Below are 13951 nucleotides of genomic sequence, written 5' to 3'. Positions count from 1 at the left end.
TCAACAGAGGTCAGGAAAAATCATGCTGGCTGTACATGGAGGAATTGTGTTTCAACTCCAAAGAGGCCAAATCAGCTTTACACAAGATTTGCTACCCCTTCTGGCACTTAAGCAACTTGCAAGTTCAAGGGACCTCCACATGATGACAATTAAATTATTTGTTTAAAGAAAGAGTTTTAAAAATTTTTTAAAAATTTAAATTTAAATAAAGAGCGAGCACAACAAAGAGGAAGATTAATACAAAGGAAAGACGACAGCAAAGGTGATTCAAAGGCACAGGTTTACATTCTCTCACAACAAAAATGGTTTCTTTTAAGCCATAATGCTTTGGTTCTTAAATCTCTGTTTATTGCTGCCATTTCAGCATTGCAATGCTCAGCTCTCAAAACTCTGAAGTTAGTTTTTTTATTCCTGAAAATCTGAAGTTGTCTTTTTCCAATACCTGTACATACTTTAAAGAAACAAACAAACAACTTTGCTTTTAAGCCTTGTTTCCTGTTAAATCTTTTTGAACTGACCTTTTAGCCTATGCAGAATTGATGCAGCGGCAGTAAACGCACTTTGCAATTACAACCCCAACCAGTACCAAGGGAGGATGGCTGGTATCAGAACGACTAACGGTTCTGTAATTAGATTCTGAGCAGAATCTACGGGAAACCAAGGCATTTCTATGAGCAGATATGTTAACTTATTTGCTGTGCTCACACGAACAGAAACCTTCGAGCAAAGCACATTACTAGAAAAGTTTGAGAAACAGATTACTGTCCATTCCCCATGTCTCAAATTCTAATGCAAAGGGAGGACAGGAACAGAAAATTCTTAAGACAGAATTTACGTAAAATCTCTTGGGCAGTAGGATAAAGCAAGGCAACTACTCTATCTGCTTAAGGAAGATCTATTCATCCCAAATGATCACCAGAGAATTTAAAAGTCCTTCTAACTCAAAGCTCATGAAGTTGTCTATAAAAAAAACAAACACAAAACTACCCCAAAACAACCAACCCAAACCAGACAACAGAAAAGTGAAAAATAATGACAGGAAGCTGGTCAGACTATATGCCACAATCTTTATTAACACCATCCCTCACGTGCAAAGCATCACAAAGTGTTTAGCAGCAGTGAGATGATGATATGCAAAATTTAACTTCTCTGTAACCCCATCAAGACCACAAATGCAGCTTCTGGGATATTAAATCCATCATGCTCCTCTTATTAGCTGCTTATCCAGCAATACGAACACTAACATACGTCAGGTTAGTCACTTTGGCACACAGTGCACCAGCGTCCCATTTAGGAATCTAATCAGATCAAAATATGTCACTGTAATCCAAAATGGCTATTTTCTGAACTCCACCCTTTCACATCAGAGTAAAATAATTTTTCTTCAGACTGGCAGAGAGCTCCAAAAAAAGTTTCCCATGGATAATAAATAACTTAATTGGCAACATATTCCTCCAAATACTCATTTACTTTTGAGCAAGAAACTATGATGTTCTAACTAACTTTTGGGGAATTAAGTAAGATCAATATATTCTATATTTAGTTCCTAAATTAGCAGACTATTTCAGGGTTTCCTTATTAGTTTATAATCAGTAGAGGTTTTTTGGGGTTTTTTTGTCTGTGTTTTAATAGCTGCAGTGCTTCTATGACTGGGCAATGAATTGCCTTCTGTATCTATATTATGTAACACCACACAAATTTTGGCTCAAAGAGGGCTTTGGCATAAAGCTTTTTCAGTTCCCCTCCCATTTGTAAACAAGCCACTGAATGCCAGACTATACATTTCATCCTGTATTTGCTAGCCAACTATTTTAATCACCCTTCTAACAAGCCTAGGTATTACACATACCTCTGAAGTCAAGACTACCAGGCCTGTTTGGGGCAAAAGATCAGACTTATTGCACTCCTCAAATGATCTGTATTTTTGCCAGCTGCTTTCCTGTCTGCATTTTTCTTTAGGACACACAGATTCTTTCACCTATCATCTCAAAAGGACTGAAAACCCAAGAGACAGACTCAGCAAGTAATCCATGACAGTCTCAGATGTCTGACTGATTCAGAGCTGTCAGCAATTGCCATCCCAAAAGGATTACAGTGCTTTGCAAACTAAAATTAATTTATTCTCATCATGTCCTTTCATAAAAGAATCATCCTTATTCCTTTCAGGTGGGAAACTGAGGCACAGGAGAACTATACAATTTGCCCAACATTAGAGGACAGCAGAATGATTAAACCTGATCTCCAATATTGAGGGCTGGCATTCCAAGAACCTGACCAAGGAAGAAACGATAAAAGCATCAAGCAGTTTCTTTCCATGGAAAGATAATTCGACTTCATATTACAGAGACTTTGTATCTTGGAAGATGAGGGGATCTGACAGAACTCTGGTGTTCTTCACTGGCTTATTCAGTTGCACTACAATTCTCATAATATAAACAACACTCCAGATTCTGCTCAGTGAAAAGTAACCGGGGTTTTTTTGGTTGCTTTTTTTTTTTTTTAAATAATTCAAAGGAACAAACTGTCTGCCAGCAAATCTTCATGTTCCATGACTTGGAAATACCCAAACACCCGTATTTGTAGATTTCCTTCGCTGACTTTCCCAAGTAAAATTTTCCACTGGACAAAGAGGCTGTTTTTTTCTTTCTCCCCATCCAAATGCAATAAAAAAGTGGCTGTTTTTATCACAGTTCAATTTCTAAAGTGACATCAATAAAAGCAACCCATATATGACAGATGACTAGCAAAGTACCAGCTACAGCTCTGCCTTAGCACTCACCAGAGCAGATGAAATGTGGAACCTCACAGCTTCTATTAATGCAGACTTTTAGTCTGTACAAATGTTTGCATATCATCATCTGTCATATATCCACAGGGCAATCTATTTTTAAAAGCTAAACACAGCATATGCAATCCTTTCTGCCTTCTGAGCAGAAAGAAAAACTCCATTAAAAAGAAGTATTGGCTATAAAGCCACTAAGCCAGTTTTGACAGCAGAAACTGTTTCACCTGAAAGGTGAAAGACTAGCTACAAAAGAAACATAGTTATAACAGGACTTCCCTGCACCATAACCACATCCAAAACTAAGTTTACTATCATTGAAAACAATTTCTTTACTAAGTGTTCACATAAATCATGAGCACACAGGCCTCAATACGTATTGGCGGAAGACAGTCACTTTCATATCATTACAAGATGCTTTTAGACCTTTTACGAAAGGGTATTTATTCTCGTAATGCCTAGAGTTAAAACGCTGTCATCTATCAGGCATGTTTCGATCAGCATGCATCACTCCCCTGTTCAAAAGTGCGTGCTTTGATCTGTGCAGGAGCTTCCTCCTGCGCATTCAGCTCTGGCTCTTTATGAGAAATGTGCACTCCCTTGCCAATGCTTACCTGCAGTGCCAAGCTCTACTGATTTGGCATCCAAGACCATTTTCCCACCTAACAAGCTGGTACGGAAGGTAAGTCACATTACCTTTGGGCAGGTAATCTCAGTCTGCTGGATCATGATAAGGGCAGATGCAATCAGAGCTCCTTGACGTACGTAATTCACAGGATCATTTGTCATTGGCTCAAGCAAATTAATTGCTTCCTAAAAAAAAAAAGGAAAAAAGAAAAAAAAGCAGTTGCAAAGTTAATACTATTATTTTTAGTATCCCAGGTGTCAGTAGTCTAATCAATGGAAGGTTATCAGATCGATGCTATCAGATATACTTTTTAATATATTTTGCCTGTTCTTGGTAAATGAAGCAGAAATCTATATTTCCGTGGATTTTAACCTAAGAATTAGAAAGAAAAAAACTCCACAAAAACCAAGTGATGGATGGAACGAGATGTACCTGCAGATTTAGGGCAACAGATGAACAACAGTTGTAAGCAACTGATGCATTCATCACATTAGAACTACTGACATGCCTTAAATAGTACACATAAATTATTTGTACGCTTTCTTTACCATTCTTCCCAACAAAATACATTAGCGTTACCTTCATTTTCTGCATAAGAACAAACGAACCAGAGAGATCAAAAAACATACTGGAGGTTAGACAATGAGACGGTAAAACAATCCAGGTCCCAAATTCTTGGCCTCAGCCTTTACTGTTAGAACCTGTAACATTTAGTATCACATGAAAGCATTAATTTCAAACCAACATCAAGTGAGGCTGCCTCTGAGCACCCATATAGTATAAGCTTTTAAAACATTTCAAAACACTCTATTGCTTCTTCAAGTTCAGTAACTTCCCAGCTAAGCACAACAGGAACATAATCCACAACGATCTATCAATAAGCATTCCTTCCAATGTAGTCATTGATTATGAAAAGCTTTAAGAGAGTCTATTGTAATAAATGCTGCTTAGATGTATCCAAGACCAGAACAGGCAATTTGCAGGCATCTCAGGCTAAATCATCTCTTTAGGCATGTTTTTTCATCTCCATTTACAGTTCCGCCACTTTGCAAGCCATGACTTAAATATACATAGAATTATTAGACACAAATTCATTTCTAACCATGCAAGGTCCTCAGCGCACATTACACAGGACAACTAAACTCACTGCTACCAAAATGAGATCCCTCTCCTTCCTCCATTTCCCTTCAGCTACGCAGTCCCTCCCCTTTCCCTGTGCTAGGTACAGCCCTTGTCTCACCTCTCAGTGAGCTTTTCCAGCTTGATAATTCAACAGAGAACTGTTCCCTTTTTTGTTGTTGTTACCTGGGTCAGTTTTCTGTGATTTTTTTGTCTCAATCAGCTCACTAGGGAGCTGAACATGAGACAGAGCAAATGGTGGCAGGAGGGACCAAGAGTACTCATTTCAACAGCAGCAAGTTGTTAGTGGGCTCAGCCAGCCTTCAGCAACCAGGCTCTTCAGTTCTAAGCACAATAAACCTAAGATAACGGTTCGTACAGCCATGGGCTGCACAGATAAATTTGGTCTGTGGCAAAACAGGGGCTTTCTAAAAGCACTCTGCAATGGCATGTGAAGCAAGCTGTTAGATACTCTTTGGAACAGGAGAGAAGTTAGACATCTACTCTAAGAAGCTCAAAGAGCTCTTTTAATCTATTATGTGATCTTCTGAGTACAGAAGTCAGACAGAATCACTTGGCAATGTCATGTATGGAGCTCTCTCCTGTCCATACTTCAACTGAGGACATGAGCAAATGCAGTTGAGTGCATGAGTCTCCCAACACAGACCCCTCTCAGTGTTACTTCTGTCAGGGTGAGGCTTCTAAATACAAGTTGATTTTATACAAAACACTATTTCTAAGAACAACTTTTACAATAACATCATGCCTTTGCTTAGACTGCTTTTGCCAATTGAGCTATCCTGGAGGCTGCACTTCTCCAGCCTGAAGGTGGTGGACTCATTCATTCTTTGGCGCATGTTCAATACCATGTATGGAACATCCACTATGACGAAAAGCTGAACTGTCCGATCTCCAAAGCTGAATACAATTGGACCTTCAAAACCTACTAATATAAGCTCTGGAAGACATGTCTGCATGTAATCAGATGGTTTAGGTCTTTATCACACAAAGTATCAGAAATAAAACAGACTTCTTTGCGTGACTAAAAGCATTTCCACTTAAATCAGCTTGTCAGATGCAGCAGGTTAAAAATAATTAGCTCCTTGATTCCACCTTCTACTTGAGAATAACCTGGGTAAAAATAGGACTTTCAGTTTGCTTTCAAGTCTGCATGCTTTAGATGCTGAAGATGACAGGCAGTGCACGTTAGTGTTCTCTGCATTTCACAACACAAGCGACATGCTAGGGAGCGCTCGCTTGCAAGAGCCACAGGCCAAGTGTTTAATACTCGGTAAGGAAGGAATGATACAGATAAGCATGAGAGTTATCAAAGACTTGGAAGCATGAAATACTACTTCCACATGGACAGTCTGTGCACCTGTTTTGAAACTGTGATTCAGTACCAGTACAAACTGTATACACATGTAGGTGAAGCAGAGGAAACTTATCCCCGAGTTTACTCACTGCTTGTCCCAATGAGCGCACACTTCCCACAGCAGAGTAGGAATCTTTCTACTCTAAAAGGTCCCTGCTGTCATCTGTGAGAATCATTCTTCACTGACATTTATAAAGTGAGAATAAAATTTACTGGCTGTGAATTACACACCTGAAACTACAGTAAATTTCATTAAATTTCATTGCACTTGATTTTACTACATGGATCTTCCATGAATTGTCTATCACAAGGAAAGAAGAAAGGAGCTAGAAGTTATTCAAAACACCTGCTGTTTTCCTGTCACTGGCACCTCCTTGTTCCCCCTAAAGCAATCTGTAAAAGATCAACTCCAAGGGCAAAGGAGTATTGATTTTGGAGTACTGAACATACATTTAAAGTTCAGTGGCAACTTGACAGTAAGAAAACTCTGTAAGAAAAGTTTTGAAGACAAAATTCCAAGGATGTGACAACTAAGTATAAAAACATTCTACTTTATCTATTCTGTACAGGCAGGAAAAGAATCTCTACGACCAGGACAGTTAAAGAATTTAAAGTACTGCTCTACTCCAGCCGACTAGTAGCATACATGTGCGAGACATCTGATCTCTGTGTGTGACATTTCTGTACAAATGTCTGTGTGGCAGGAGAGAGTAGAAACAGTCTTGGTAATGGATGGCTTCTGGTCCTCACCTTATTTCCAGTGCCCGCACAGCAGATACCCAAAGCCATGGCAGCCCCATAGCGCACATGGGGATTGTAGCTCTCCGACAGCAACGAAACCACGCTTGGACACTGCTCAGGAGTCCTGAGAAAGCGGGGGGGAAAAAAAAAGTTGTTTATTATTGTTCTTCAAAATATGGAGACTTCACTCTGTTCATACTGGAAAATTTAAAATTGTCCTTCCACACCATATGTTTTGTATTTCTCAAATGTAACCAGAGGGGTGGAACAAATGGACTAAGAGGAGAACAGGGAAGTGCACAAATGAATAAACTTCCCCATCACTGCAGATATCACATGCAATTCCCACTACCAAAGTCTTCCTTTTCAGTGCATGTTTTCTGCCTTTAAAAGGTTACCTAGCAGAATGATATATCTATTGAGATTGAGGTCTTTATTTCTAGAAATCATGCCGTTGTGACAGACCTTCCACTAGCAGAGGTTTACCCTCTGTGAGAGACACAATACTAAATCTCCCATCAGCAGACACAAAACCCAACTCCAGCATTCAATCAACCTTCAAGGTTGGTGGGTCCCAAACTCCCTTTTGCAATCACTGCTTCTGCTGACTCTTCCTCACCCCCACCTACTGCTGTAAATCAAAGCACGTGAGGAAATACTGATACAACACACACTTCCAACCAGTGTATCAGCAATGTCTACTGCTGCCTCCTTACAACAGCATGCTGTGATGTTGCTGCCTTTTAAGAGATCTGGGAACCAGTATCCTCTTGGTCGTTACAGCAACAGAACTTGTAGCCCAGTGCTGGGGGAGATGCTGTAGGAAATTAAGGGTTCCCTTTCAAGAAGCATATGTTGCTAATGCAAACAGTCTCATGAATATTGAGTATTTCTGAAGTAGGGCAGAATGCACTTGCAGGTGTGGATATATTCATTTCCCTCCTGTCTTTGTAGTCATATTTATCACACTTAATTTTAATGCCACACAAACCACTTCTTAATATACTACACTGCCAATTTCACCATTTCTAATGCAGCAAAGGCAAAATTGTTTGCAAAATAAGCATTTCTGTGTCAGACAAGTCTGCATTCTGAACTCATCGCAAGCACATCCATCACAGCTAATCTGTTAAGTTTACCCAATCTCATGACACCATGAACAGAACAGCAATGCAGGAATGTGGTTGGCAAGTACATACTCATGAAAAAGAAAGATGCGAAAGTATAAATTGCAAGTGATTTAATTACATCTGTTTTCAAAGTGCACATCATCTGGTTATCCACTCCATTGCACTGTGTCTTGCAGCCCAGACTAGCTTTTTAATTGTCACATTCACAATCCTAAAAGGAGTCTTAGAAGTCGTTTACTTTGACTATAAACTGATTTCAGTCTGAAACATACAAAGGAAGAGCCAAGAACACCTTAGTTTTAGCTTCCCTTCTTCTGTTTGCTATACTGAAAGATGGAGGTTGGAGGCTGGAGGCAGTACCTGCTGTACACAGGAAATACAACATCACATAGGATTGTTAAGTGTCTATCAAAGCACCCAACAACTCAAGAGGTAGAAAAACCATTATGGAGTATGTTCCAGCATTGGTCTTACTTAAATGAATACCTGAATCATAGAAAACAGAAGTAAAAAAGACCTTAAGCAATCATCTAGTTAATTCTCTTTCATTGTGACTGGGGACCAAAGACACGCTCATCTAACCACACACTCCTACTTCAGTTATACATACACACAAAATCAGTTAATTTCTGCTCTATTATCTCCTCCCATTTCAACATTTTCCCATCGTCTCCTCTGATAACTACTCCTAAACTCCTCTTTACACTCCTCTCTCCTGCTCCAGTTGATCACAGACAGGCAGCACCACCACACAGGCTCCACTCCTCCTCCAGACTTGCTGAAGGGACCTGAAGGCACCTGGGTTGCCTTTCAAAGTAGCCTCTGACAGCTACTCAACCCCTCAGCAGTAATGGCAGCAAGTACCCAGATCTCCTACCTCACCCCTGCTGCCAACAGGCTGTTATTGTTTTGAGTTTTCCTAAAATATCCGCATGGGGAAAGAATTCCATCTACCACCACCACCTTAATAAAAAAACCCAAACGAACAGCAGCAAAAAAAATACACACAAGAAGAGGGGAACAAACACAAAGTTGCTGGAAATTCTGCTGCCTCTAAGATGCAGCCATGATGACAAATGTTAAGAAAGGGGGAAAAACTGGGAAACGGAACGATTCTGTCCAGCAAGCAAGCAGTAGAAGTGAAGACTATAAACTAAAAGACACATTTAAAACTACCTGTCAGTCTCTTGCTCAAACAACAGCTTGGATGTTGACAATGTGTTTTTTTTTTAATGAGCTGATGTGGAGACTAGGAATCACAAATCCTATAATAAATGGGCCCAAGCTTTCGGCTGCACAGAAGGCTTCAGCTCTTGCACAAAGACCCTTAACACCGTTGTGTTTGCTTTACTTCAGCAAATGTTGAACAGGCAGATTGTGAACCAAAGAAGAGAAAAACATCTGGCAAAGATGGGATTATGCACTTTGAAGCATTAATCTTTAAATTCCTGTTCAGAAAGCTGGATTTTATAGAATCATTAACTTGGACGCCTCTTTGTGTCTGAAGGCTCTGAAGTTCCAACACAGTTTTTATTATAAAAATCAGGATTAATGTACACTAATTGATTTTGGAATTCTTGGCCAGATTTAAATTATTTGTGGTCATTATTTTAAATGCTTTTATCTCAAGTCTACCCATAAAACAGTCAAACATTTTGACAGGGGGCCATCTGTAAATCCACTTTGGGAGTTAAAGATACTTAAGGAGTCCCACCACTTTCCCCAGTAACACAGCTTTTTTGAATTCGTAATTCTCAAAAAAGTGTGTTCCCACATAATAGAGAACTGGAAGGCAGAACCACAGGTGGGCTGAGGAAGCTAAAGAGTCATGTAAAGATGCTTATCAGAGGAACAGGACACAAGAGCACTGTTGGCATCAATGCTTATGCAATTAACATTTGCTTGTAAAGCATCCCAGCCATAAAGAGAGCAAAGTCCTACACACTGTTGCCAAAGGTTAGCCCACATAAACCTAAATCCGCACTTAATAAAATTCATAAAACACAAACCAATTCTGTCAAGTGATCAAAAGAAAAATTAGAAAGCCCTCATAAACAGCTACAGGCTGCAATCGTGCTCCTGTGGCATTACGTCCAACTGGCAATCCAGTGGAGGAATACGTTTAAAACACGACCACGTTCTCCTCCCCTTGGCCCGAGGCTTTCACCCTTCACTTAGAGCACAGCCACACAAGCTGCTGTGACATTCAGCACAATGCAGGGGTAGTCCTGCTGCTGATGGAGGAAATTTCTGCTTCACTGATACCAAGCCCCACACAGGTTCCCAAACAAAGTCTGGCTCCCTGCTGCAAACCTCCACCACTCTGTTGTGCTGATGGCTGAATCTTTGTGGTTATTGAGTAGAAACCTCTGGTGGGAGAGGGAGAGAAGTAACAGTGTGTGAGAAAAATCAAAAGCAGTAGTTAAAGAAGATAAAAAGTTTATCAGAAGTCACACTCAACAGCAGGCTACTCTTAGTCCTAATACAGATATCTATCATTGCTGCAAGTTCAACAGAAGATAACATCACATGTAATACCAGGATAAGACCTGGAGATTTAGTGGGCAAAAGTTTCATCTCCAGACACAATTTTTCCCTCACTCTTAAAAGTCATAGTAAAAACTCTAAATCTGGAGTATATTTAATATATTTTGAGGACAGAAGCAACATACTATAGCTCTCTAGTCTGACCTTCCCATAACAGAGTCCAGTAATTTCATCTAAAAATTCCTACACTAAAGACATGTCTCTAAACTGGGCTGTATGTCTTAGAAAGATAGGCAACGACTATTTTTAAACCAAATTATCTTTAATGCCCTGGTTCCTTCCTTTTTTCCTAACACTGGTTTTGCTCAAGCAGTTTGCTTTTGCAATTACATTTTACTACAACAGCAAAACGATGATAAAAGAATGGCCTGATTATTTCCTTCATTTTAATCTGAAGATTGCTCAACTGCTCCTACATAAGGCATCAAAGCACTGACGTCATTGGATCCAGACCCACATAGAAAAAAATAACATCACAACTAGCTTCAACTTTGTTCTCTCTGTTACCAGGAAACTAAATGAATCAAGAAGCCAAAAAAGCCTAAAAATGTTTCTTCTATAGGACTTCAACACAGTGGTCAGCTACAGCTTTGCTTCTACCCTACACCAGGATAAGTCCTGCTGATGTGATATATGGGCTGCAGATGAAGGACTTCCTCCAAGATCCAGTTTGGTTTGTTTCAGAAGTCATTAACAAAACCATAAAGAAAAATAAAGATGTACCAAGGCAGTAATGAGAGATTCTCAGGAAAACATAATAGCTAGCACTTTATTAGTTTTACTCACCAACTGGTTGCTCTCAAAACCTCCATGAGAAACAAACACCCCTATGTGGCTAAGGATTTTGAATCTTCACTGAAACCAGAACCAGAGAGAACACAGAACTCAGCCTAATTCCTGCCCAATGACCTTAGCCTCAATTTTGATCTAATTCCTAGGGATGTTCATCTCCTGGATATAATTAAATTTAAGTGGCACTTGTATACATATAAAATATTATATAATATATATAAAAAATCTGATACTTAGCTTGTAAGCACCCTAGAATTTCTGAGAAACCAAAGAAAGTTTTGGATTCTTCATTACTTCCACAGAGAAAGGCAAGAAAGTTTTTCTCAAGCCTCCAGTGCAAAAATTCACAAAACAAAACCCAGGAGGTCAACTGTGACTAACACAGACTAATATGACAAAACCAGCAGAACAGATCAGCTGGACAGGGAAGGCGGTCAGTTTTCCTTTCAATCCATGATGTTGACCATGGAAGGTTCTCCATAGTTTGCAGAGAACACTGAAATTGTATTTCCTTTTCACCAAGAAACATTCCTTACAGATTCCTAATAACGCTGCTGTAAGAAACCTAAACTGGTTTTTTTTCTGAAGGTAATTACAACTACAACATGTGTAGATACTGTAATGCTTAGTAGGCTTTGCCTACAAGAGCCTTATTGGGCTACCAAAAATGGAGGAACACTGTTAAGTACATCAACTTTGTTTAATAACCCACTTTAATCTTTTTTTTCCAAGAGGCAAGCAACACCACCACAAGACAAATTAAAAACTCAGATTGCCATATCTTGAAGCATATTCCACTTAGTTTCTTAGATCACTGCCCAGTTGCACAGTTTATCTCCAGTTCTGTAAATTGCACATCTTGAAGGTTACAGGACTATTGCCATTTCTCTTCATATTTCAGCTAAATTTAAACATGAAACCTGTATATGTATACAAGGTAGCATCAATAAGTAAACAAACAGAATACTGAAAATAAACCATCGCACTGGTCTTATGATTGAGACTAAAAATGGAAGCATCTGAAGCATCACTAACATACACTTATTTTTTAGTCTAAATATTTAAGGACTTTACAACTCAGTGAAAAATGAAATGTCAGAGAACTAAAAGAACAATGTCAAATATATCTTTTAAATTCCTCATTAAGTCTCCCCAGTCATATTTCAAAAGATTCTAAATATTTATGACTTTCTAAACTACTGGCCATGAATTAATCATTTGATACAGAACTATTTCCACAAGTAGGTTTGGTAGTGCAGTGACAGATTAAAAAAAAAGCTTAACAGAAGTTTCATTTCATCCATGAATGAGTTAACAAAGGAGGAATGCAGATATCTAACTGCACAATTTGCAGTCATTTCTGAAGGGCGGGGGCGTAGCAGAGGAGGGGAAACATAGAAGATGGAAAACCTGCAGAGAAAAATGCAACAAACTGACATATTTTGGTGTAGATTCAACACGGGTGTAAACTCCATCTCTTTCTCTCTCAACAACAAGGATCCGAGCTATTCCCGTACCAGGAATTTCCTGCAACTATCTCATGTGCAACACAGCCTCCTGCTCCACAATGTTTTTCTCTGAAATGCCTCCTGGTTGCCTAAGCAAGACTTGCTAAAGAATGAGAACTTCTAGGAGGCCTCCCGCGGTCAGGGGGATGAGCCTGAGCGCTGCCACAGGCACAGCAGATGAACTTGAGGGATACGCACTGAATCAATAACACTGACACCGGTGTCAGCTCACATCTAATGTGGACGTGGCTCCATTCAAATAAAATACTGTGGACAATTTGAAAACAGAAATAACAGCAAGGGGTGGAGAAAAAGAATTAGTATCTATGCATGGTTCAAATATTCCTGTTACGGTGGACCAGGAATGGGGTCTAGCAAGATGTAAGGTTTATCTTCATTAACACAGGAGAGGAGCTGGACATGGGGACAGGACAGAGATCTGCACAAAAAGCCTGGCCAGAAGCATGCAGTGAACAACCTGCTGCAGATCTGTCACAGATATACAGGAGAATGTGTTTCTCAGAAATGATTCAAATCTGGGAAAGTTCAAAAAAATCACAAAAGGCAGATAAGTTTTCTAGCCATCTGAAATGAAACAATGCACCAAGCAAGTATATGCGCTATGCAAGCCTACATACAACTAAACTCATATCATCTTCCTCTGCAAGTTCCTAAGAAAATTCTGTTTTCATCTCTATTTAAAAAAATAATTTCCTTTTCAATCAGATGTGAATGCATTTATACAGCCTTCATCAGAGCAATCTGCAAGCAACAGTACAGCCTTCAGCTGGTGCTTCATCAAGGTGCCTCCCCCCCCCAATTTATTTAATTTAGCCATTCTAGTGGCTAAAGAGATGATTTTGTCATATAAATGACATAATAACATCCACTGAGGCATTCCAGAGAAGTGGGAACACTTGATTTTCACTTTGAGCAAAACAACTCTGTACTGCAGTAGCCAGTGATGCTTCTCAGATGGCAAGGTCTGTGAAGAAAATTTATAAAGAGGTAACAGAGAACTCAAGTTGACAAAATTACACTTCTAACTCTGATACCTCCCCCACACTGAAGTGACTGAGGGGATAGTGTCCACTACAGTACGAAAGAGAAAATGTGAAAAGTGAAAAAAAACCCCACAAAAACCAAACCACCTCTTTCAAGATAATGCTTCAGCTCTAACGCAGGCTCACATCAGTAACTGATGTTGATGATTAGATGGTTCTGACAGATGCATTGTCTATTTTTCCCCCCAGAAGTTTTAATTCTGTTCTTTGAATTCAGAGATGTGACATGAAGATCTGCACATGGCATACACCCACAAGTAGACCA

General features: G+C 39.4%; 1 protein-coding gene across 2 annotated transcripts in view; it reads right to left on the bottom strand.

Annotated features, from left to right (window-relative positions):
* Positions 1–13951, bottom strand: part of PSMD1 (proteasome 26S subunit, non-ATPase 1) — a 75750-nt gene that overhangs the window by 19914 nt on the left and 41885 nt on the right. For both annotated transcript variants that reach the window (XR_008578204.1, XM_054834686.1), the window contains exons 17-18: positions 6655–6769; positions 3479–3595 (exon numbers count right to left, since the gene is read on the bottom strand). Coding sequence is in view for 1 of the 2 variants with exons in the window: in XM_054834686.1 (XP_054690661.1) it covers positions 3479–3595; positions 6655–6769 (232 nt within the window). In the remaining variant the exon portion in view is untranslated. The remainder of the gene's footprint in view (positions 1–3478; positions 3596–6654; positions 6770–13951) is intronic.

This window comes from Grus americana, chromosome 9, assembly GCF_028858705.1.
Source record: "Grus americana isolate bGruAme1 chromosome 9, bGruAme1.mat, whole genome shotgun sequence".
Classification (NCBI taxonomy): Eukaryota; Metazoa; Chordata; class Aves; order Gruiformes; family Gruidae; genus Grus; species Grus americana.
Note: the sequence above shows the minus strand (reverse complement) of the source record. Positions and strands in the feature narration are given on the sequence as shown.